Source organism: Pongo pygmaeus, chromosome 8 (genome assembly GCF_028885625.2).
Source record: "Pongo pygmaeus isolate AG05252 chromosome 8, NHGRI_mPonPyg2-v2.0_pri, whole genome shotgun sequence".
NCBI lineage: Eukaryota > Metazoa > Chordata > Mammalia > Primates > Hominidae > Pongo > Pongo pygmaeus.
The window spans coordinates 82,909,263-82,934,426 of NC_072381.2; the positions used below are offsets into that span (position 1 = coordinate 82,909,263).

General features: G+C 37.7%; 1 protein-coding gene across 5 annotated transcripts in view; it reads left to right on the forward strand.

Moving 5' to 3' along the window:
• Positions 1 to 24,881, forward strand: part of SLC16A9 (solute carrier family 16 member 9) — a 58,985-nt gene extending 34,104 nt beyond the window's left edge. For 4 of the 5 annotated variants that reach the window (XM_054436356.2, XM_063669953.1, XM_063669951.1 and 1 more), the window contains exons 3-6: positions 595 to 738; positions 9,192 to 9,287; positions 21,025 to 21,939; positions 22,668 to 24,881. In XM_054436356.2, coding sequence (XP_054292331.1) covers positions 595 to 738; positions 9,192 to 9,287; positions 21,025 to 21,939; positions 22,668 to 22,846 — 1,334 coding nt within the window. In that variant the 3' untranslated portion in view covers positions 22,847 to 24,881. The remainder of the gene's footprint in view (positions 1 to 594; positions 739 to 9,191; positions 9,288 to 21,024; positions 21,940 to 22,667) is intronic. The other variant, XM_063669952.1, reaches the window with a different exon arrangement.
• The last annotated feature ends 283 nt before the right edge of the window (positions 24,882 to 25,164 follow it).

Genomic DNA, 25,164 nt, shown 5'->3' on the forward strand with positions numbered 1-25,164 from the left:
AAATGAGACTGTTGGGCTAAATAACCCTTAATGTCCTTTTATTTCTAGTACATTAAGTTCTGTACTTCTGAGTACAGTCCTAGTAGGAAAGAATTTCACTATCACTTAAATTCTGTTACATGAGCTGTTGCCCACTTAGGCGTAGAACAATTCCAGGTGATGGTCACTTTTGCCTGTCAGTCAACAGGGAACAGTAACACTGTCCGGTGGGTACTATTATAATTCCCATTTTCAGATGAGGAAACTAAGGCACAGAATGATCAAATAAGTTGCCCAAGACCAAATAGCTACCAAGTAGTAGGGCTAGAATTTGAATAAAATCTGACTCCAGAACCTCCATTTTACCTATGTGATCTTATCATCCTTTAATTTCATTATCAAAAAGAATGGGACTAACAATAGTATCCACCTCCCAGGGCTGCAGTAAGATTAAAATGAGATGAGATTGTTCATGTGAGCTGCCTCATATAGTGTCTGCATATCATAAATACTCAGTGCATTTTATTTTTGTTGTTTTATGATGGAAAGAATCATCTTGAACTTATGATGGATGGATCATATGATAATAAGTGAAGGTTTCATTTCTTTTTTTAGGTCCTGTCTGCAGTCTCTGTGTCTCATCTTTTGGAGCAAGACCCGTCACAATCTTCAGTGGCTTCATGGTGGCTGGAGGCCTGATGTTGAGCAGTTTTGCTCCCAATATCTACTTTCTGTTTTTTTCCTATGGCATTGTTGTAGGTAAGGAATCTTGTCACTATGACTTTCCTAACTTTCAAGAGATACACATCATTTCACCAGTGCCAGGTTTATGATCCAGTTAATGTAAAGGAGTGAAAAATGCTCACTAATAATTTACTTTCAATAACCACTTCTCCAAAAACTGTTGCTTTAGTGAAAAAAACCTGCCCAGTGAATCAAAATGTTTGAAAGAACAAGCAATCCATACTCTGTCTCCTTGCAAGGCACAGGGAAGTTTTTCATCTCAGCCCTTGTCTCTCTATAGCACATATGTGAAAAGTGAGAGGGGAACATAAAACTTGGATGTTATTGACATCTGTCACTTCTCACTAAATTATGAAGTGGCCCTTTTCCTATTGGGCAGTCAAGCGTGATTCTTTGAAGCTGTTTGTGTTCACAAACAGCTGTTTGCATTCCATAGCATCTTTTGCTGTGGACCCAAGTCAAAAGCCACAGCACAAGTAAAAAGTAGATTTGAAAGCATGTATTAGTATTACTATTTTTTTTAGAGATAAGACATGAGTGAAGAAAGCTGAGTGGTGGGATGATACTGGTTACAGGGGAGGAAAGTATAGGAGGCGCAGGGCCTTAGAGTACTGAAAATTTGGGAAGATATCCTTGTCATGTCATTACACTAATTGGGTTCAGTGTTAAGAATCACCAAACTTGGTATTTCTAGGGGCTGTTGGTAGGGACTTAGAAAAAGATGGCCTCCAGCTTTCAAGTTTCTTCTTAATGCCTGAAAGGAGCTAATTTTATTGACTACCAATATTCCTTTTTTTCTGCCTGGAAATATTTCTCCAATAATAAATAATAGAAAATGTAGCAACTAATATTCACTGAGTACTTATCATATGCTAGGGACTGTGCTAAATGCTTTATATGATCTCATTTCCTCTTCACAAGAACCCATTTTACAGAGAGGGAAAGTGAAGCTCAGAGAAGTAAAAATATTACTAACTAAATTAACAAAGCTAGGAGACTTCGTCTGATACTTAGAGATGCTCAGTCTGACACTCAGTAGTCCATTTATATGGGATTTGATATTGGCTTAGGCTTACACTTATGGCTATTGCCGCTGATGGTGGAGTTACAGGGCTTTCACTTGGTTTTCCTCACTATGATGGCGTTGTAGGGAATGATAACTCTTATTGCTTTGTCCAAGGGACCAAAGAACAATGTAGGGAGTTCTATCAGCTGTTGTGTATATGTGCTATAATTAAATATCAGGGACTGGGGAAAGGACCATTGGCTGGGCAGTTGAGGCATAATCCCATATATCGCCTGCCCCATGTAAGCCCACTCTAAGGGGAAGCCATGCAAACTCTTCATGTCTCTAACAACAATGTTCAAAATGTATTTCACTTTCCTCAGTGTACAGTTACTTAAACAGATGGCATAGTTCTCTCTGGGGAAAGACTCACGTTATCATTCCATATACACAAACTTGTCATCATGTTTGTTGCAATGTCCTTCCTCCTAGAGTCCTGGCCTTTCCTTCATTTAGTGGATTCTGGGTCAGAAAACAGGCTCAGGTCTGAGGATGTACATAGCTCTGATTGGCTATAGGTTCTGATTCTCAGTGACTAAGAGGAAGCTGTCAGCTCGTGGAGGGAGCACTGGACTTCAGGTCAGCAGACACAGGTTCTGTGAGTTTGAGCAAGCTCCTTCATCTCCACGAATGACTGTACCCTCCCTCATCTGTGAAGGCAGGCTAAGAAACCTACCTCGTATGGGTCTTGTGAGGACTAAATGATGTCAAGCAAGATAACAATAAAATAAAGAGTTGAGTTAGATTTCAATTAATAAAAATATCTCTCACCACGGTAATTATTGAGGACCTGTGAGTTACTGCTTGCTGGCAAATTATTAATATTTACCACCATGGTTGATTTCTTCACAGTTTTATTTCATCAGTAGGCTCATAGTATAGGGCTCATGGAATGTTTGTGGGATAAATAAATGGGATAATAATGAACACTGGCACTTTCATTCTGTTACCATTTGAAGTAGAGTATCAAATTGAAAAAAAAGTGACAGGAAATTATTACACAGTCTAAAATCTCATTCCTGTATCATGAGCTCTTTAGAAAAATAAGAAGGGTTCAGTCTAATGGTAACATTTATAAGATGCAGTTCTGTGCAGAATCATATCCTAAGGACTTTCATTTGTCTGGAATGAGCTAGATGGCCTCTTTAGCTAGACAGTGTGACCAAGGGAAAGATCACACACTGACTAGCAGGCAGGCTCTGGGGTTGGACCATGTGGGTTAACCTTCTTTTATCCACTTGCCAGCTGTGTGACTGTAAACATGTTTTGTAACTTCTGTTTTCTCATTTTTAAACTGAGCATAATAATAGCACCCATCTTATAGGAGTTTGTGAAGATGTGTGACATAATGCAATGAATGCTAGCTAGCATAAACCATTATCATTTGTTTTATGACCTGAAAAATTATTCAGCCTCTCTGAGCTTCCATTTTTATTTTTTTATAAAATGGCACTGATATGAGTTCACGGAGGTATTGTGACTATTCATGAGATAATGTTTATAAAGAGGCATATAGAGATGTTTAATACGTATTTGTTCCTTTCTCCTTAAATTCCTTTCTGACCCATACAGCAGTAGTTTTTGGCTACTGAAGTTCTATTGAATCAGAAATATTTGTGTAAGAGATTTAAAAATATAGCAAAAGAAATTAAAGTTATATTGGATATTACAACCTAAAATGTCAAAAGAATACTAAAGTGTATTAAATGATATAATTCTGTTTTACCATTTAATTGATTTTTTCCAAAACTAACAATTTGAAAACATGATGTTGTTTTGTTGGGTTTTTGTAGCTCAAATGAAAACCTGTACCAACTTGTCAGATTGCAGGATTAATTGCAATGAGGAACCTGATACCATATCAGTATAGCTTTTGTACTCTGTTATAGTAAATCCATTTGTCTATGCTGTACTTTTTTTTTTTTTTTTTTGAGACGGAGTCTCACTGCAACCTTCGCCTCATGGGTTCAAGTGATTCTCCTGCCTCAGCCTCCCGAGTAAGCTGGGACTACAGGAGCATGCCACCACACCTGACTCATTTTTGTATTTTTAGTAGAGATGGGGTTTTGCCATGTTGGCCAGGCTGGTCTTGAGCTCCTGACCTCAGGTGATCCGTGGTCTTGGGCTCCTAAAGTGCTGGGATTATAGGTGTGAGCCACTGTACCCGGCCTCTGTTTATTCTGTGCTTTAAATAGATCTTCATTCAAACCTGATTTTGTAGCATCATGCATTCTCTATTTGAAAAATATTGGTTTGCTGAGTTATGCAAGAACTTAAAAATGTTAACACATTTCATTGTAAAACATCACGTTGGTTAATATTGCCAACAAGCTCATTAGAAATCTTTATATATTGGCAAGTGATTGTAAGCCACACAGCCAAATCTGGTAATTGAGGCTCCTGTTTTCTCAGTAAATTTGCTAAATCGGGCAAAAGGCAATACAGTGGGAGATGAAAATTAGGTGGGTAGGAGGTGGTGGTGCAGGGAATGTGCCTGTAATGATTTGCTCAAGCCTCTTTCTAATAATTTCTCTTTGCTTTTCTGAAAAGCACAACTCAAAATCAATTCCTTGTATTCTCTTTTCTTTAGAATATATTGTTATTTAGCTAGCTGATTATGGTTTTCTTATTATTCCCTTCCTGATTTTTGGAAGAATTCCATTTTCTTCCCCCCACCTCCCGCCACTGCCCTTTTTTTGGTAATATCTACATAGTCCACTGAGAGTGGGGAGGGAAAAGAACATGTTTGTAGACAGTCTGATTCTCTTACTGTAATTCTGCCAAATGAGATAAAGAGCATTTCCTGTATATTTGCTTTAGCAGAAATAGAGATTTACAAGCCCCCCCTTTCAAAATTGTTATATAATTGAAGATAATCTTTAACTGTCATGGATATGCAGGTGTAATAAGATACTATGATTTTTTAATGTAGTCTGAGGCAGTATCTACATAATGCCATAATACTCAGGTGAAAAATGAAAAAAGTATACCAATATGATGGATTTTTACTCATGATAGTGTAGGGACAGAAACTACATCTGTATATTTTTTATGTCTCTTAATTTTTACAACTATCTTACGAGATTGTTTTACAGATAAAGAAACTAGGAATTAGAGAGTTTAAATGACTTTGCCGATGTCACACAACCAATTGTCTAGTTGGAGGAATAGACTTGAAAATATGTAACTTGTAGCACAGCACAATAAGTGCAATGACGAAAGGAAGCCAATGTATGTGTGTGTGCAGGGGAGACAGCATGGAGGCTTCATGCTTAATTTATGCTGAGCTAAGTCTTGAAGAACAGGCAGGAAGTGGTTCAAGTGGATACGGTTGGAAGGGGAGTGGGGATGGTGTGAGGAGGACATTTCAGTAGCCTAAGTACTCAGAGGCGCAAGATAGAATGGATAAACAGCAGTCTTTTTATACGTGTTTGTTAAGGAATGCACAGATGGTGTGAGGAGTTGCAAATATGTCAAAGTATGGTGTTAACAGAGGCCAGATGCTAAGTTTTATGTGGTCTTTATTGCAGTAGTATGACATGATGAGAACTGTATGACAACAATTTAGAAGACAGATTGGTGGGAAAAGTACTGAAGGCTGAGACAGCTATTAAGAGGCCTTAGATGAGACTAAAAAAAAAAAAAAAAAAAGATGAGGAGGTGAACTGAGGCAGTGTTAGTGCAGAGGGAGACTGAGGTTGACAGTTTAGGCTGTGGGTGTGATAAAGAGCTTGATGTCTGGTTTGATGAGAGGAGATGAGGGGAAAGAGACCTCTGAAGTTGTGTCTCCAGTGTGTGAAATGGAAGGTAAAGTGTGGAAAAGAAATGTTACAACATGTAAATATATTTAGTTTTTACCATTTAAAGAAAGGGAAACAACTATGCCTTACTAATACTATTGCTGTGAATTGTCAGTAGTACAAGTATTTAATTTTAAAATTGTTATTCTTTTACTGGAGGTTGGCACACAGAATTTTTTCACTGGTAGGGGCCTGATCCAAACTGGTTGGAGGCCAAGGAATGCTTTAAGGCAGTGGTTTCCAAACTGTTTAATCTTGGAACCCTTTACATTCTTCTGTTTAGAACACCTGGAAACTTTTGATTATGAGGATTATACTTAGATTTAGTCTATTAAAATATACTGTATTAAGAGATAAGACATTTAAAAATATTTGTTTAGCTATTCAAGATAACAAATCCAGTAGATGTTAACATAAATATCATATTTATTATGAAAAATAACTCTGTTTTCCAAAGCAAAACAAAATTTGATGAGAAGAGTGCCATTGTCTTACATGTCTGCAAATCTCTTTAATGTCTGGTTTCATAGAAGGCAGCTATATTTTCCTATCTACTTCTGTACTCAATATATTACAATATGCTTCTTGATTGAAGTATATGAAGAAAATCTGGTCTCATACAAAGATGTAATTAGAAAAGGGAAGAGTGTTTAAGAGTCTTTTCAGGTAATTATAGATATTCCTCTACCGAAATTTGTTAAGTGATAGTTTCCTAAGGATTAATTGCAATGAGGAACCTGATACCATATCAGTATACTTTTCATAGTCTGTTATAGTAAATCCGTGTGTGTATTTTGTGCTTTGAATAGATCTTTATTCAAACTTAATTTTGTAGCTTCATGCATTGGCTATTTGAAAAATATCAATTTGTCGAGTTATGCAAGAACTTAAAAATATTAACACATTTCATTGTAAAACATCACTTTGGTTAATATTACCAAAAAGCTCATTAGAAATCTTTCTGGATTGGGAAGCTGTCAAATGCATGGTGACAGATACAAGTTTTCCAAAATTCTGGGTTTTTTTTTTTTTTTTTTGCTGGAAAATATGAATTTTATCATTGGTAAAAATTACTGTCAGTTGTTTCCCAGCGTTGGTTCATTTCCAAGAAAATATCAGCCAGACACCCCAGGTTAAATAACCGTAGTTTGTCTGTCAGACATTGTTTCAAATAAAACGATGTTATATTTTAAAAGTGGTTATTTCAGCTAGCTATAAAACAATCACTTAAGTCCTTATCCTTGCAGCAATTATTGTAATTCAGGTGAAGCATTGAAAACAAATGTGTTTGTTTTGACTGTGAGGGTGTGGTTGTGAAGCCTCTGAAGTGTCTAGTTTGGTTTGTGGTAGGCTTTTTGCAGTTTTACTCAGCATCTCTTTTGCACCATCAGCATAAATGTGAACATAGTGAAAAAAGCAGAGAACATCTCAGTATTATTATAAAAATAGTTTTGACTTGACTAACTTCATGAAAGATCTTAGGGACCGTAGGTACATAGACTTCTCTTTAACAACTGCTGGTTTAAGGTTGTCCTGATGCAGATGAAGAAAGGAATCATGCCACCTTTTGCTTTCTTTTCTTTCTTTTTTTTTTTTTTTTTTTTTTTGAGACAGAGTCTCGCTCTGTTGCCTAGGCTGGAGTGCAATGGTGCGATCTCAGCTTGCTGCAACCTCCACCTCCAGGGTTCAAGTGATTCTCTTGCCTCAGCCTCCTGAGTAGTTGAGACCATATGTGCACACCATTGCGTGCCTGGCTAATTTTTTGTATATTTAGTAGAGATGGGATTTCGCTATGTTGGCCAGGCTCGTTTCAAACTCCTGACCTCAAGTGATCCTCCCACCTTGGCCTCCCAAACTGCTGGGATTACAGGCATGAGCCACCGTGCCTGGCCTCACCTTTTGCTTTCTGACAAATTTGAAGTAAATGCATTTCAGATTTCTGCTACATTAAAAAAAAGTGAGGTAATCTTATCTGAATCCTAAGGCCTTTAAATCATTTTAAAAAATTCATTTTAGTATAAGATTTAAAGTTTAAAAGTTGTTGTTTCAACTTTTTTGGCATTGACACTTAGTAATCTGAAATGTCTTTTTTTCATGTCTTCAATGCTTAACCTTTGACACAGCTCTGACAACGAAATCACAGAAAGCATGAATAAATAATGCAAATTTACATTTGCATTATTTACAATAAAACCGCCTCCAAAGGCTTTCAGAAATAATCTTAGTTAAGGGTGACACTTTTTGGCTTCACAAAATTGATTGGTTAGAAACAGTTCTTATTTCATGTTTTAAAGTGTCCTCTGTGTAGTAATGACGACTATATAAATTAATCCAACTCATGTCTTAGATTTTGAGAGTATTTTTTCCCCATAAATGACATAAAAGGGCACTCTATTTTTAAAGGGTTATTTAAAGTCTAGTTGTTTTAATCTCTCTCATTTCATTAATAAGACTCTGTGTGCAATCATGGATAATCATCTGAGTCATGGGTTAAGTGCTGATTTCCTAAAATGTTTATGCAGTGTATTTGTTAAACTCATGTATTCTTTTAAATCATAGTCCAGGTAGCTATTTTAAGTAATGAAAATGACCTTAATAATTCACATAATAGGCCATAGTTAAAATTCAGTTATTAGACTATGACTTATGTGTTGTTTTAGAGTGATCCTCAAGAACAGATAATGTTGTGGAAAAAAGGCATAAAGTAAATGACTGAGGGCCAACGGAGAATTATATGAAAAACAAACTGGGGTTGTCAGATTCTTAAAAGGGAAGAAAATATTAAGCTAACAAACGAGAGCCTTGGAGATGATCTGGAGATAAATATTACCCTTGGGATTCAGGAAGAGAAATTTAGTTGTAACATCTTTTGTGTTGTTAATTATAAAATAATTTCAAATTTACAGAAAAGTGGAGAATAGTATAGCAAACAACCATATGCTCACCAATAGTTAGTATTTTGTTGTATGTGCTTCCTTTTTTTGGTGAAAGTATTTTAAAGTAAATACATTACTACATTTTACTTCTGAATAAGGTAATATGCACCTCTAAAAGATGAAGACTTACAGATATAAATTTCACTGTGGTGAGATGATATGAGAACCCCACAGGGCCTTCATATTGCAGACTGGGTTGTGCAGGCTAAACGCTAACAAAATAGCTTTGAGAGATCAAGTGTATTTTAAAAAGTTGTTTAGAGGACTTAGAAGAGAAAGAACACTGAGCTGGGGGCAAGGACTTGGAAGAGGCATAGATCTCTATGGGGCAAACTTGATCAAATTTGCTATTTGGTATGTGAATTTAGCCATTTTCATTCTTTCTCCATAATGTCTTAATTTACATTGGCATTACTCATTCATGCTTTAGAAATTGGATACTTTTTTACTTGACCCTGATCTTAAGGTGGGTGTGGGGTGAAAAATGAGGCTGCCCAATGGTGTCTATTGGGGCTACACAGATGGAAGGAATCTAGGAGTCTGTACTTGTAACAGTTTTAGCCAGTGAGTAATGGAATGTCTTATCAGACATACTTGCTTTTCCTTTTTTCTCTTGCATTGAAGTAATGCAGTGTCTTAATTTATGCAATGTCTTCTCATGCTTAGGTCTTGGATGTGGTTTATTATACACTGCAACAGTGACCATTACGTGCCAGTATTTTGATGATCGCCGAGGCCTAGCGCTTGGCCTGATTTCAACAGGTATATTTTCAAAATGAGTACAGTATTGTCACCATTCAGTCTTCTAAACAAAGTAAAAATTACCAAGCACAGACATGTTTAACCAACCATTACCCAGCTACCAATCATGTAGCAAAATAATTTCTTTACTTCTGGAAGGAAAGTTTATTTTACACCATAAATATGGCAGTGGCTTTCTTTTTTTTTTTTTTACATTTTACATTATAAATTTTTTATGTCTTATATGGGATGTTTTCTAAAATATATAGCTCTTCTAAAATTGTAAACTGATATTTAGTATAACATTAATAAATTTTTACATGGACACCTATGATTGTCAAAGCACTTTTAGAAACTTAAATTTAAATGACCATAAAACTGGAAAAGTTGTCTTTATGATATTTCTTAAAAAGCTATTTTTTCCTGCCATTGTGTTTGCTTCCTGAAAGTCCAAAGTAAACCGTCTCGTTATTTATTATTATTATATTTTAAGTTCTGGGTTACATGTGCAGAACATGCAGTTTTGTTAGATAGGTATACATGTGCCATGGTGGTTTGCTGCACCCATCAACCCGTGATCTACATTAGGTATTTCTCCTAATGCTCTCCCTCCCGTAGCCCCCCACCCCCCTACAGGCCCCGGTGTGTGATGTTCCCCTCCCTGTGCCCATATGTTCTCATTGTTCAACTCCCACTTATCAGTGAGAACATGTGGTGTTTGGTTTTCTGTTCCTGTGTTAGTTTGCTGAGAAGGATGGTTTCCAGCTTCACTCATGTCCCTGCAAAGGACACGAACTCATTCTTTTTTATGGCTGCATAGTATTCTGTGGAGTGTACGTGCCACATTTTCTTTCTTTCTTTCTTTCTTTTTTTTTTCTTTTTTTGAGATGGAGTTGCACTCTTGTTGCCCAGGCTGGAGTGTAACGGCACAATCTTGGCTCACCACAACCTCTGCCTCCCGGGTTCAAGTGATTCTCCTGTCTCAGCCTCCCGAGTAGCTGGAATTATAGGCATGTGCCACCACGCCTGGCTAATTTTTTGTATTTTTAGTAGAGATGGGGTTTCTTCATGTTGGTCAGGCTGATCTCGAACTCCCAACCTCAGGTGATTCGCCCCCTCCGCCTCCCAAAGTGCTGGGATTACAGGCGTGAGCCACCGTGCCTGGCCTATACATGCCACATTTTCTTTATCCAGTCTAACATTGATGGACATTTGGGTTGGTCCCAAGTCTTTGCTATTGTGAATAGTGCTGCAATAAACATACATGTGCATGTGTCTTTATAGCAGAATGATTTATAATCCTTGGGCTATATACCCAGTAATGGGATTGCTGGGTCAAATGGTATTTCTAGTTCTAGATCCTTGAGAATTGCCACACTGTCTTCCACAATGATTGAAGTGTAAAAGCATTCCTATTTCTCTACATCCTCTCCAGCATCTGTTGTTTCCTGACTTTTTAATGATTGACATTCTAACTGGCTTGAGATTGTATCTCATTGTGGTTTTGATTTGCATTTCTCTAATGACCAGTGATGATGAGTTTTTTTCATATGTTTGTTGGCTGCATTAATGTCTTCTTTTTTTGTTTTTTTTTTTTTGAGATGGAGTTTCGCTCTCTTGCCTAGGCTGGAGTGCAGTGGCGCAATCTCGGCTCACTGCAAACTCCACCTTCCAGTTTCAAGTGATTCTCCTGCCTCAGCCTCCTGAGTAGCTGGGATTACAGGTGCCTGCCACACGCCCAGCTAATTTTTGTATTTTTAGTAGAGACAGGGTTTCCCTATGTTGGCCATGGAGGTCTTGAACTCCTGACCTTGTGATCTGCCTGCCTCAGCCTCCTAAAATGTTGGGATTACAGGCGTGAGCCACTGTGCCTGGCCAGATGTCTTCTTTTGAAAAGTGTCTGTTCATATCCTTTGCCACTTTTTGATGGGGTTGTTTGTTTTTTTTCTTGTAAATTTGTTTATGTTCCTTGTAGATTCTGGATATTAGCCCTTTATCAGATGGATAGATTGCAAAAATTTTCTCCCATTCTGTAGGTTGCCTGTTCACTCTGATGATAGTTTCTTTTGCTGTACAGAAGCTCTTTAGTTTAATTAGATCCCATTTGTCTATTTTGGCTTTTGTTGCCATTGCTTTCAGTGTTTTAGTCATGAAGTCTTTGCCCATGCCTGTGTCCTCAATGGTATTGCCTAGGTTTTCTTCTAGGATTTTTATGGTTTTAGGTCTTATATTTAAATCTTTAATCCATCTTGAGTTAATTTTTATATAAGGTGTAAGGAAGGGGTCCAATTTCAGTTTTCTGCATATGGCTAGCCTGTTTTCCCAATACCATTTATTAAATAGGGAATCATTTCCCCATTGCTTGTTTTTGTCAGGTTTGTTGAAGATCAGATGGTTGTATATGTGTGGTGTTATTTCTGAGGCCTCTGTTCTGTTCCATTGGTCTATATCTCTGTTTTGGTATCAGTATCATGGTGTTTTTGTTACTATAGCCTTGTAGTATAGTTTGAAGTCAGGTAGTGTGAAGCCTTCAGCTTTGTTCCTTTTGCTTAGAATTGTCTTGGCTATACGGGCTCTTTTTTGCTTCCATATGAAATTTAAAGTAGTTTTTTTCCAATTCTGTGAAGAAAGTCAATGGTAGCTTGATGGGAATAGCATTGAATCTATAAATTGCCTTGGGCAGTATGGCCATTTTCACGATATTGATTCTTCCTATGCATCAGCATGGAAGGTTTTTTCATTTGTTTGTGTACTCTCTTATTTCCTTGAGCAGTGGTTCTTAGTTCTCCTTGAAGAAGTCCTTCACCTGCCTTGTAAGTTGTATTTCTAGGTATTTTATTCTCTATGTAGCATGTGAATGGGAGTTCACTCATGATTTGGCTCTCTGTCTATTATTGGTGTATAGGAATGCTTGTGATTTTTGCCATTGATTTTGTGTCCTGAGACTTTGCTGAAGTTGCTTATCAGCTTAAGGAGATTTTGGGCTGAGACAATGGGGTTTTCTAAATATACAATCATGTCATCTGCAAACAGAGATAACTTGATTTCCTCTCTTCCTATTTGAATACTCTTTATTTCTGTCTCTTGCCTGATTGCCCTGGCAAGAACTTCCAATACTATGATGAATAGGAGTGGTGAGAGAAGGTATTCTTGTCTTGTGTCGGTTTTCAAAGGGAATGCTTCCAGCTTTTGCCCATTCAGTATAATATTGGCTGTTGGTTTGTCATAAATAGCTCTTATTATTTTGAGATATTTTCCATCAATACCTAGGTTATTGAGGATTTTTAGCATGAAGCGGTGTTGAATTTTATCTAAAGCCTTTTCTGCATCTACTGAGATAATCATTTGGTTTTTGTCATTGGTTCTGTTTATGTGATGGATTACATTTATTGATTTGCATATGTTGAACCAGCCTTGCATCCCAGGGATGAAGCCAACTTGATTGTGGTGGATAAGCTTTTTAATGTGCTGCTGGATTTGGTTTGCCAGTATTTTATTGAGGAAATTCGCATCAATGTTCATCAGGGATATTGGCCTGAAATTTTCTCTTTTTGTTGTGTCTCTGCCAGGTTTTGGTATCAGGATGATGCTGGCCTCATACAATCAGTTAGGGAGGAGTCCCTGTTTTTCTATTGTTTGGAATAGTGTTAGAAAGAATGCTGCCAGCTCCTTTTTGTACCTCTGTTAGAATTTGGCGGTGAATCCGCTTGGTCATGGGCATTTTTTTTGGTTGGTAGGCTATTAATTACTGCCTCAATTTCAGAGCTTGTTATTGATCTATTCAGAAATTCGACTTCTTCCTGGTTTAGTCTTGGGAGGGTGTATGTGTCCAGGAATTTATCCATTTATTCTAGATTTTCCAGTTTACTTATGTAGAGGTGTTTATAGTATTCTCTGACGGGATTTGTATTTCTGTGTGATCAGTAGTAATCTCCCCTTTATCATTTTTTATTGTGTCTATTTGATTCTTCTCTCTTTTCTTATTTATTAGTCTGGCTAGCAGTCTATCTATTTTGTTAATTTTTTAAAAAAACCAGCTCCTGGATTCACTGATTTTTTTGAAGGATTTTTCATGTCTCTATCTCCTTCAGTTCTGCTCTGATCTTAGTTATTTCTTGTCTTATGCTAGCTTTTGAATTTGTTTGCTCTTGCTTCTCCAGTTCTTTAAATTGAGATGTTAGGGTGTCGATTTTAGATATTTCCTGCTTTCTCCTGTGGACATTTAGTGCTATAAATTTCCCTGTAAACACTGCTTTAGCTGTGTCCCAGAGATTCTGGTACATTGTGTCTTTGTTCTCTTTGGTTTCAAAGAACTTATTTATTTCTGCCTTAATTTTGTTATTTACTCAGTAGTCATTCAGAAGCAGGTTGTTCAGTTTCCATGTAGTTGTGTGGTTTTCAGTGAGTTTCTTAATTCTGAGTTCTAATTTGATTGCACTGTGGTCTGAGAGACTGTTTGTTATGATTTCTCTTCTTTTCCATTTGCTGAGGAGTGTTTTACTTCCAATTATGTGGTCTATTTCATAATAAGTGCTGTGTGATGCTGAGAAGAATGTATATTCTGTTGATTGGGGGTATAGAGTTCTGTTGATGTCTATTAGGTCTGCTTGGTCCAGAGCTGAGTTCAAGTCCTGAATATCCTTGTTAATTTTCTGTCTCATTGATCTGTCCAGTATTGACAGTGGGGTGTTAAAACCTCCCACTATTATTGTGTGGGAGTCTAAGTCTCCTTATAGGTCTCTAAGAACTTGCTTTATGAATATGGGTGCTCCTGTATTGGGTGCATATATATTTAGGATTGTTAGCATTGATCCCTTTACCATTATATAATGCCCTTCTTTGTCTTTTTTGATCTTTGTTTCTTTAAAGTCTGTTTTATCAGAGACTAGGATTGCAACCCCTACTTTTTTTTGCTTTCCATTTGCTTGGTAAATCTTCCTCCATCCCTTTATTTTGAGCCTATGTGTGTCTTTGCACATGAGATGGGTCTCCTGAATACAGCACACCAATGGATCTTGACTTTTTATCCAATTTGCCAGTCTGTGTCTTTTAATTGGGGCATTTAGCCCATTTACATTTAAGGTTAATATTGTTATGTGTGAATTTGATCCTGTCATTATGATGCTAGCTGGTTATTTTGCCTATTAGTTGATGCAGTTTCTTCATAGTGTTGATGGTCTTTACATTTTGGTATGTTTTTGCAGTGGCTGGTACTGGTTGTTTCTTTCCATATTTAGTACTAGCTTCAGGAGCTCTTGTAAGGCAGGACTGGTGGTGACAGAATCTCTCAGCATTTGCTTCTCTGTAAAGAATTTTATTTCTCCTTGACTTATGAAGCTTAGTTTGGCTGGATATAAAATTCTGGGTTGAAAATTCTTTTCTTTAAGAATGTTGAACATTGGCCCCCCACTCTCTTCTGGCTTGTAAGGTCTCTACAGAGAGATCCGCTTTTAGTCCGATGGGCTTCCCTTTGTGGGTAACCCAACCTTTCTCTCTGGCTGCCCTTAACATTTTTTCCTTCATTTCAACCTTGGTGAATCTCATAATTATGTGTCTTAGGGTTGCCCTTCTCAGGGAGTGTCTTTGTGTTGTTCTCTGTATTTCCTGAATTTGAATGTTTGCCTGTCTTGCTAGGTTGGGGAAGTTCTCCTTGATAATATCCTGAAGTGTGTTTTCCAACTTGGTTCCATTCTCCCCATCACTTTCAAGTACACCAATCAAATGTAGGTTTGGTCTTTTCACACAGTCCCATATTTCCTGGAGGCTTTGTTTGTTCCTTTTTATTCTTTTTTCTCTAATCTTGTCTTCATACTTTATTTCATTAAGTTGATCTTCAATCTCTGATATCCTTTCTTCCACTTGATCAATTTGGCTATTGATACTTGTGTATGCTTCACAAAGTTCTCATGGTGTGTTTTTCAGCTTCATCAGGTCATTTATGTTCTTCTCTAAACTGGTTATTCTAGTTAGCAATTACTGTAACCATTTTTAAGCTCCTTAGCTTCCTTGCATTGGGTTAAAACATGCTCCTTTAGCTCGGAGGAGTTTGTTATTAGCCACCTTCTATAGCCTACTTCTGTCAATTCATCAAACTTATTCTTCATCCAATTTTGTTCCTTTGCTGGCAAAGAGTTGCGATCCTTTGGAGGAAAAGAGGCATTCTGGTTTTTGGAATTTTCAGCCTTTTTGTGCTGGTTTTTCCTCATCTTCGTGGATTTATTTACCTTTGGTCTTTGCCATTGGTGACCTTTGGATGGAGCTTTTGCATGGTCATCCTTGTTGTTGATGTTGATGCTATCACTTTCTGTTTGTTAGTTTTCCTTCTAACAGGCCCCCTTCTGCAGTTCTGCTGGAGTTCGCTGGGGGTCTACTTCAGACCCTGTTTGCCTGGGTATCACCAGCGGAGGCTGGAGAACAGCAAAAATTGCTGCCTGCTCCTTCCTCTGGAAGCTTCATCGCAGAGAGGCACCTGCCAAATGTCAGCTGGAGCTCTCTTGTATGAGGTGTCTCTCTACCCCTGCTGGGAGATGTTTCCCAGTCAGGAGGCATGGGGGTCAGGGACCCACATGAGAAGGCAGTCTGTCCCTTACCAGAGCTCGAGCGCTGTGCTGGGAGATCTGCTGCTCTCTTTAGAGCTGGAAGGCAGGAATGTTTAAGTCTGCTGAAGCTGCCCCCACAACCGCCCCTTCCCCCACATGCTCTGTCCCAGGGAGATGGGAGTTTTATCTATAATCCCTTGCCTGGGGCTGCTGCCTTTCTTTCAGAGATATCCTGCCCAGAGAGGAGGAATCTAGAGAGCGGGAGTGGCTTTCAAAAGTCTCTAAGATATCTAAATTGGGGGCATTCTATGTCCAACATAACATATGAAAAGAAAGCCTATGGGCCCAGTAAATTGAGAGTCACATGCTGGTGAAGACATTGCTAAAAGAAAAAGAAAGTGCTTCTAGAAAGCACCTTATCACTGAAAAAGATAGGAGAAAAGGAAGGAAAACGAACATCTCTAAGGCCACTGTCAGAAAGACTGATGCTGATCATGTCTCCACCTCCTTGTAATATGGAACTTACAATTTTTCTAAATACTGGTTTCTCAATACCTCTCACTGGCCTACGTGCATATCCAAATGACAAGCTGTTTACTCTCGTTATTCCTTTAGTAATCAAGAGATGATCACTGAGGGGGAAAATATAAAATACAATTTTTAAATATAAAAGCATTCTGGACATATAAAAGTGGTTTTTCAGTTTTCAGATGAATTTTTTTAAGTTATGTACAGTTCTTATCAAAATCGATGTGGCCAACACTTCCTGAGTTTTTTAGGACATACAGTTGCCAAGTTATCAAAAGTTATAAATTTACATATGCTTCTTGATGGTAGGTGGGTAACCCTGGAAGGTCAGGCTTTTAGATAGCCTGAAGAACGTCAGTAGTTATTCTGGCAACAGGATCCAAACTAATATTTTATTCCTGAGGCTAACCCAGTGGCAACAAAGTGATTCGTGGTTGAATTGAATCCAGCTGTATATTTCCCCAACATATTTGAAGAAGCACTGACCGGTGAGAAGTGTGAATTGTGGTCTAGGTGGAGACAAGGCCAGAGTCAGAGGACATGGCTAAGGCAGTGATGGGAGAAGGGATGCAAAAACAGAAGATGGGGAATCCAGAGTAGTTGGAATGCAGTTTGCAGAACCTGTGAGGATCTTCCACAAGTGTGGGAAGGACTGTGAGAGTAGGCATGGCAGCTTCAAGGACAGTGGGTCTCACCTGTACTATATTTTCTGTAGAGGCAGTATGACATCGAGTTAGAAGCACAACCCTGGATCCACACTGTCTAGTTTTGAATACTTTTCTGTCACTCACTAGCTATCTGGTGTTAGACAAGTTACTTAACTGTTCTGTGCCTCCGTTTTGGAACTGTAAACTGGGGATAATAGTATGTTGATGAAAAGAATCAAATTCTTTAAAATATTTGAATTTTTATGAGTAACAAATGGCCTGTGACACAGTCCCACGAGAATCTGTCTCAGGTGGTCAGGCTAAACTTGATTTTATACATTTTAGGGAGACATAAGACATCAATCAATATATGTAAGTTGTACATTGGCTTGGTCTGGAAAGGCAGGACAACTGGGAACAGGGGCTTCCAGGTTGTAGGTGGATTCAAGAATTTTTTAAGTGGCAGTAAATTGAAAGGGTTAAGTTATTGTCTGAAGATCTAGAATCAATACAAGGGAATGTCTGGGTTAAGACAAGGGGTTGTGGAGACCAAGGTTCCCATTCTGCAGATAGAATCAATAGAAGGGAGTATTTCTTATCAGACTTAAAGAGTCTGTTCTATCAGTCTTAAGGTGCCTGTTTTAATGTTAATACTGGTCAGCTGTGTTTGAATTCCAAAGAGGGGAGAGTATAATGAGGCATGTCCAGCCCCCATCCCCCTGACCTTATCATGGCCTGAACTAGTTTTTCAGGTTTACTTCTGAATACCCTTGGCCAAGGGGAGGGTCCATCAGCTGGCTGGGTGGCTTAGAATTTTTTTTTTTTTGATTTACAAATAGTACCCATCACATTGGGTTATTGGACATATGAAAGGGATGTATGTGTAAGGCACATGGCAGGGGCTCTCAAGTGTTAGCAGTTATAATTCTGACCTAGGTTTCCCTAATGTCCAAATGTATTTGTGTTGAAGGTGTTGGGAATTGCATGCTGTGACAGACGATCTTGCTTTTCACTCAGTCTTGAGAGGAGGGCATAGGGGCCTGGTCCACAGCACACTAAATAAAAAATGAAACAACTATGGACAGTCAAGATTTAAAGGAGTTTTCAGTTTCAACTCACAGGGAGCTAGGTGAAGGGAAATTAGGGAGAAGTATGAACCCACCTTCAGTCAAAGATATGATAAGCAAAACAAAAGTCACAGCAGAGTTTTTTAAAAATTAAAAAGAAACCCCACATCAAAACACTTGAAATATTGTGACCTAGTTGAAAGAAAGGAATGTGGGCATGAAATGAAGGTTTGGGGGAAGCGATCTTCCTCTGTAGTGAACAGGGGTTGGTCCACAAATGCCCATGGGCCAAATCTGGCCTACTGCTGGTTTGTGTATGATTAACAAGCTACAATTGGTTTTTACATTTTTAAATGATTGAAAAAAATCAAAAGAAGAATATTCATAATATGTGAAAACTATGTGCAATTTACATTTCAGTGTGCATAAATAAAATTTTATTGTAACACAGCCATGCTCATTTTTTTATGGATTATCTCTGGCTGGTTTCATGCTTCAAGGGCAGAGTTGAGTATTTGGGACAGAGATTGTACACCCTCTATGCCTTAAATATTTACTCTCTGATCCTTTCCAGAAGTTATTGACCGCTGGTATTAGTGGGTTAAAGCATGGCTGTATTTCTCACTGCTTTGTGTTCCCTGAACACCATTTAATATTTTCTCTCTTTGTAATAATGTATAACATGCATGGAAGCATAATTAGTGTTTTATTTCACTTAACCCTTTACAATTATTATTTTAAAATTAGGATGCTCTTTTTGAAGATTAAAAATTACAGTTTTAGCTATTGCATGCAGGGCTTAATTCCTAGGTAATGGGTTGATAGGTGCAGCAAACCACCATGGCTATATTTACCTATGTAACAAAGCTGCACGTCTTGCACATGTGTCCTGGAACTTAAAATTTTTAAAAATCACAGTTTTGAAGTTTACAAAATTCCACCAGGAAACTCTAAATTACTCTTCAATACCCTGGGGGAAAAAAAATCCTGCATCTTTCTAAACCACAGACATGTTCTTGCGGGATGAAGGCTGAGGAAACTAGCCTCCAATATGTAATTTGATTTTCCCCACTCTCTCCTATCTTATGTGTTCAATAAATATCTGTTGAATTGATTTTCATCATGCTGACAGATAAACTTGGTTGGCAAGGATAGGAAAGCCATTTATTTATTTGTTCTATGTGAAAATATAGAACTTTCAAAACACCAAGAGCATTTTTAAGTATCTAATGATGTGGCACTTTGTTAGAATCTGTACAAAGAAATAGGCAAAAATCACAAATTTATAGTTAATGGGTACTAATGCAGCCAGCAGTACATGAGGTCACCCTGCTGTTTTTAATTGTCAGTGTGTTTTCTGTAGCGTTTTTAACTTTTACAGTATATGCCACGTTTAATGAGAGAAGGAAAGGATTACATTTGTCTACTGTTATTACTTCTCAGTAGCTAGCAAAGAGATACTCTCTTAGCAGTCCCAAAAGATACTATTTTAGCTGCCATTACATTAACATGAAACATTAATATTTGCATGCAAAGTTTTTTTTCCTTTGGGAATGAAGAGGTTAACTTTAAAACATGTTAAGGAGGGACAACTGAGGTCCCGAATAAAATATTTTCTTACAACTCTAAGGCAGAGCCATTTGGCTATTTGGAAGAATTGTTTTATAAGATGTGTTTTTATAGCAATCATATCCATGCAATCAGTGATGCCTCTGAGCTTGGTCCTATTGGCATCCTGATGAGGTTATAATGTAATTTAATACTGACCATTTTAAACATTTGATCACCCATTTCAGACTATTTTTTCCTGATTTTTCACATGACATTTCCTAATGACATTTACATTTAAAAATGCTCAGTTTATTAAAGATTGAAATCAGAACCAGATGAGAATAGTACCAATTGATTAAGTTACCATAACTTGGCAACCCTGTGTGTTTAGTATGATCAGTGCTAAAAAGGTGAATTATTCACAGTGTTACACAGATGTATAAACCAGCATACTTTGTAATTTAAATACCCTAAAAAATTCTACTTTTCTCATAATTGTATTAATGCATGAAAAGGATGAATCACTCATTCCAGTGATTCAGCAATGGATTTGAACTATCAAGCCATTATAAATATCCTTAAACTGCAATATACTATTTTAAAAAAGTAAAATATGAAAATTTACTTTTCTGGAATAAATATGTAGCATGGAGCCTGGCACATAATAAGTGCAAAGAAAATAGTTTCATGATGATACTTGGTTTTTGGGGTTTTTTGTTTGTTTGCTTGTTTGAGACGGAGTCTCACTCTGTCACCAGGCTGGAGTGCAGTGGTGCAATCTTGGCTCACTGCAACCTCTACCTCCTGGGTTCAAGCGATTCTCCTGCCTCAGCCTCTCAAGTAGCTGGGACTACAGGCATGTGGCACCATGCCCAGCTAATTTTTGTATTTTTAGTAGAGACAGGGTTTCACTATGTTGGCCAGGATGGTCTCAAACTCCTGACCTCGTGATCCACCCACCTCGGCCTCCCAAAGTGCTGGGATTACAGGCCTGAGCCACCACGCCCAGCCGATGATACTTGTGAAGAATATGGGCTATTGGGGTCAAACTGACTGAGTGTGAATCTTATTTGTGTTCTTTACAGATTTTTGATCTATGGCAAATTTCTCAACCATTCCAGCCCTAGGTCACTTCATCTCTAGATTGGGAATAATAATAGAACCTACTCAATGGGATCAGTAAAAGCATTAAACATGATCGTGCAGGGTAAAGTGCTTAACAATGTCTGAGCTGCAAATTCTAATTCTTAAATGTTCTATCGGTATTGCTATATTATTCTTATTATTGTTATCTTCTATCTTCTTACTATGATTTTAATATAAAGTTACATATAAATGCCAGTGTAAAAAATGAATTGTGATACTACAAATTCTAATCCTGAGAGCCTCAGATTACGAGGTTGAACAGTTCCCGTTCCCTTTTTAGGTTCAAGCGTTGGCCTTTTCATATATGCTGCTCTGCAGAGGATGCTGGTTGAGTTCTATGGACTGGATGGATGCTTGCTGATTGTGGGTGCTTTAGCTTTAAATATATTAGCCTGTGGCAGTCTGATGAGACCCCTCCAATCTTCTGATTGTCATTTGCCTAAAAAAATAGCTCCAGAAGATCTACCAGATAAATACTCCATTTACAATGAAAAAGGAAAGAATCTGGAGGAAAACATAAACATTCTTGAGAAGAGCTACAGTAGTGAGGAAAAATGCAGGACCACGTTAGCCAATGGTGACTGGAAACAAGACAGCCTACTTCATAAAAACCCCACAGTGACACACACAAAAGAGCCTGAAACGTACAAAAAGAAAGTTGCAGAACAGACATATTTTTGCAAACAGCTTGCCAAGAGGAAGTGGCAGTTATATAAAAACTACTGTGGAGAAACTGTGGCTCTTTTTAAAAACAAAGTATTTTCAGCCCTTTTCATTGCTATCTTACTCTTTGACATCGGAGGGTTTCCACCTTCATTACTTATGGAAGATGTAGCAAGAAGTTCAAACGTGAAAGAAGAAGAGTTTATTATGCCACTTATTTCCATTATAGGCATTATGACAGCAGTTGGTAAACTGCTTTTAGGGATACTGGCTGACTTCAAGTGGATTAATACCTTGTATCTTTATGTTGCTACCTTAATCATCATGGGCCTGGCCTTGTGTGCAATTCCATTTGCCAAAAGCTATGTCACATTGGCGTTGCTTTCTGGGATCCTGGGGTTTCTTACTGGTAATTGGTCCATCTTTCCATATGTGACCACGAAGACTGTGGGAATTGAAAAATTAGCCCATGCCTATGGGATATTAATGTTCTTTGCTGGACTTGGAAATAGCCTAGGACCACCGATCGTTGGTAAGATATTTATCTTAAAGTCATCCCATTTTACTGTTCTTCCTTGTCATGTCTCCAGATATAGAAGTCCAGATTGTAATAGTAGCACAGATTTGTACAAAATAAATCTGCATGGAACATCTCATGGTAATGATTTATTCAAGACTGCTTTGATATAATTGAGAAAGCCAATATGCATGCTCTGGGATTTGCGTTCACTCCTTATTTGGGAGAAACTCAAAATGTTTGCTTTTTTTTTTTTTTTTTTTTTTTTGAGACGGAGTTTCGCACTGTCGCCCAGGCTGGAGTGTAGTGGCGCAATCTCGGCTCACTGCAAGCTCCGCCTTCCGGGTTCATGCCATTCTCCTGCCTCAGCCTCCTGAGTAGCTGGGACTAAAGGCACCTGCCACCATGCCCGCCTAATTTTTTTTTTTTTTTTTTTTTTAAGTAGAGACAGGATTTCACCGTGTTAGCCAGGATGGTCTCCATCTCCTGAACTCGTGATCCGCCCACCTCAGCCTCCCAAAGTGCTGGGATTACAGGCGTGAGCCACCACACCTGGCCTGCCTGCTTATTCTTATCCAAATATTTGAGAGTCTCTTCTTCTAACTCCCAGTAAACCACGTTGGAAGTAGTGGAGTAATATGTATACTAATTATAACTATACATAAAACTGATATAATTAGGGTATGGGATGAATGTTCATACTATTTCCATGAAACTTACTTTTTTTCTTACTGTCTTTTCAGGTTGGTTTTATGACTGGACCCAGACCTATGAGATTGCATTTTATTTTAGTGGCTTCTGCGTCCTGCTGGGAGGTTTTATTCTGCTGCTGGCAGCCTTGCCCTCTTGGGATACATGCAACAAGCAACTCCCCAAGCCAGCTCCAACAACTTTCTTGTACAAAGTTGCCTCTAATGTTTAGAGGAATATTGGAAGACACTATTTTTGCTATTTTATACCATATAGCAATGATATTTTAACAGATTCTCAAGCAAATTTTCTAGAGTCAAGACTATTTTCTCATAGCAAAATTTCACAATGGCTGACTCTGAATGAATTATTATTTTTTCTACATATCCTATTTTTTATGTAGTGTATGTGTAGCCTCTATCTCATGTATTTTTTCTCTTTCTCCTCCCCACACCATCAATGGGACTATTCTGTTTTGCTGTTATTCACTAGTTCTTAACATTGTAAAAAGTCTGACCAGCCTCAGAAGGCTTTCTCTGTGTAAAGAAGTATAATTTCTCTGCCGACTCCATTTAATCCACTGCAAGGCACCTAGAGAGACGGCTCCTATTTTAAAAGTGATGCAAGCAGCATGATAAGATATGTGTGAAGCCCACTAGGAAATAAATCATTCTCTTCTCTATGTTTGACTTGCTAGTAAACAGAAGACTTCAAGCCAACCAAGAAATTAAAGTGGTGACTAAAACAGCCTTAAGAATTGCAGTGGAGCAAATTGGTCATTTTTTAAAAAAAGATATTTTAACCTACAGTCACCAGTTTTCATTATTCTGTTTACCTCACTGAAGTACTCGCATGTTGTTTGGTACCCACTGAGCATAAACTGTTTCAGTTCCTAAGGTGTTTGCTGAGATGTGGGTGAACTCCAAATGGACAAGTAGTCGCTGTAGACTTTCTTCATGGTTGACCACTCCAACCTTGCTCACTTTTGTTTCTTGGCCATCCACTCAGCTGATGTTTCCTGGGAAGTGCTAATTTTACCTGTTTCCAAATTGGAAACACATTTCTCAATCATTCCGTTCTGGCAAATGGGAAACATCCATTTGCTTTGGGCACAGTGGGGATGGGCTGCAAGTTCTTGCATATCCTCCCAGTGAAGCATTTATTTGCTACTATCAGATTTTACCACTATCAAATATAATTCAAGGGCAGAACTAAACGTGAGTGTGTGTGTGTGTGTGTGTGTGTGTGTGTGTGTGTGTGTGCTATGCATGCTCTAAGTCTGCATGGGATATGGGAATGGAAAAGGGCAATAAGAAATTAATACCCTTATTCAGTTGCATTTAACCTTAAGAAAAATGTCCTTGGGATAAACTCCAATGTTTAATACATTGATGTTTTTTCCTAAAGAAATGGGTTTTAAACTTTGGTATGCATCAGAATTCCCTATAGATCTTTTTGAAAATATAGATGCCTGGGTATCATGCATAGAACTTTTAATTCTGCTGGTGTAGGCTGTTGCCCAAACATCTATAATTTTACTGAGCTCTTCAAGTGATTCTGGTAACACAGCCTAGATTGAGAATTTTTATAAGATTGGCAATGGAAAAACATTTATTCTTTTAAATAATAATTTTTTTAAAACCCAAGAGGTCAGGGGTTTTTATAAACAAATAGCCAAGTGTTCTCTAAATAGGAGGAACCCTTCCCATTGTGCCAAAATCATCTTTTCATTTATTTTGAAATATGTATGATTATTTTATACTTGTATGTTGCCTTTCTTCGAAGGCGCCTAAAGCACTTTATAAACACGAATCCTCACAACACCTCTGTGAGGTAGGTAAATAGTACTTTTCTATGTAGTAAACCTGGAATATGGAGAATTTCATAACAGTTCATTCTACTTAATAATGCAATAATGGAGCTCCAAGATGTCTTGGGCTTCTACACCACACTCAGACTTCTGGAAAGTTTTCTGTACCTCATTCTTTAGTTCCTGTCAAGGTTGGTAAATAAAATAAGTGACATAAAAAAAAAAACAAAACTAAACTACGTGTTGTGTTGAAAGTTCCTTTTTGCCAATGTTATGTTCAGGAAACCCAATAACCTGAAAAAGTTTGACTTTGATGTGACATCTTCATATTCATCAATGCTGATAATTGTCCAAAGGCATCTTCACTATGTCTACTAAATGACATCCAATGTGGGCGTTATCTATTGTCTAGGGGATGAATTTTAAGTTACAATAAAATACTTTTGTTTGTTTTGCATCAGTTTGGTTGCTTTTTCTCCTCTTAGTCAGTTCTCTACCCAATTATAGTGACATGTCACTTGAATGTAAAACTATAAATTACCTGGCATAATTCAGACTCTGGAACATGGTTATTGGACAAAAGCATATTCAAAATGCTTAGCTACTTTGACCATTGCCTTCCGAAAAGCTAGTTTATCAGCTTTACCTCTTGTGGTAAAGAGTACTCTGCAGGTCTTAATTCTTAATAATAATTTATAGAATTCTTAATATGTTTCAAGCTTATGTTGTTTAACCATCAT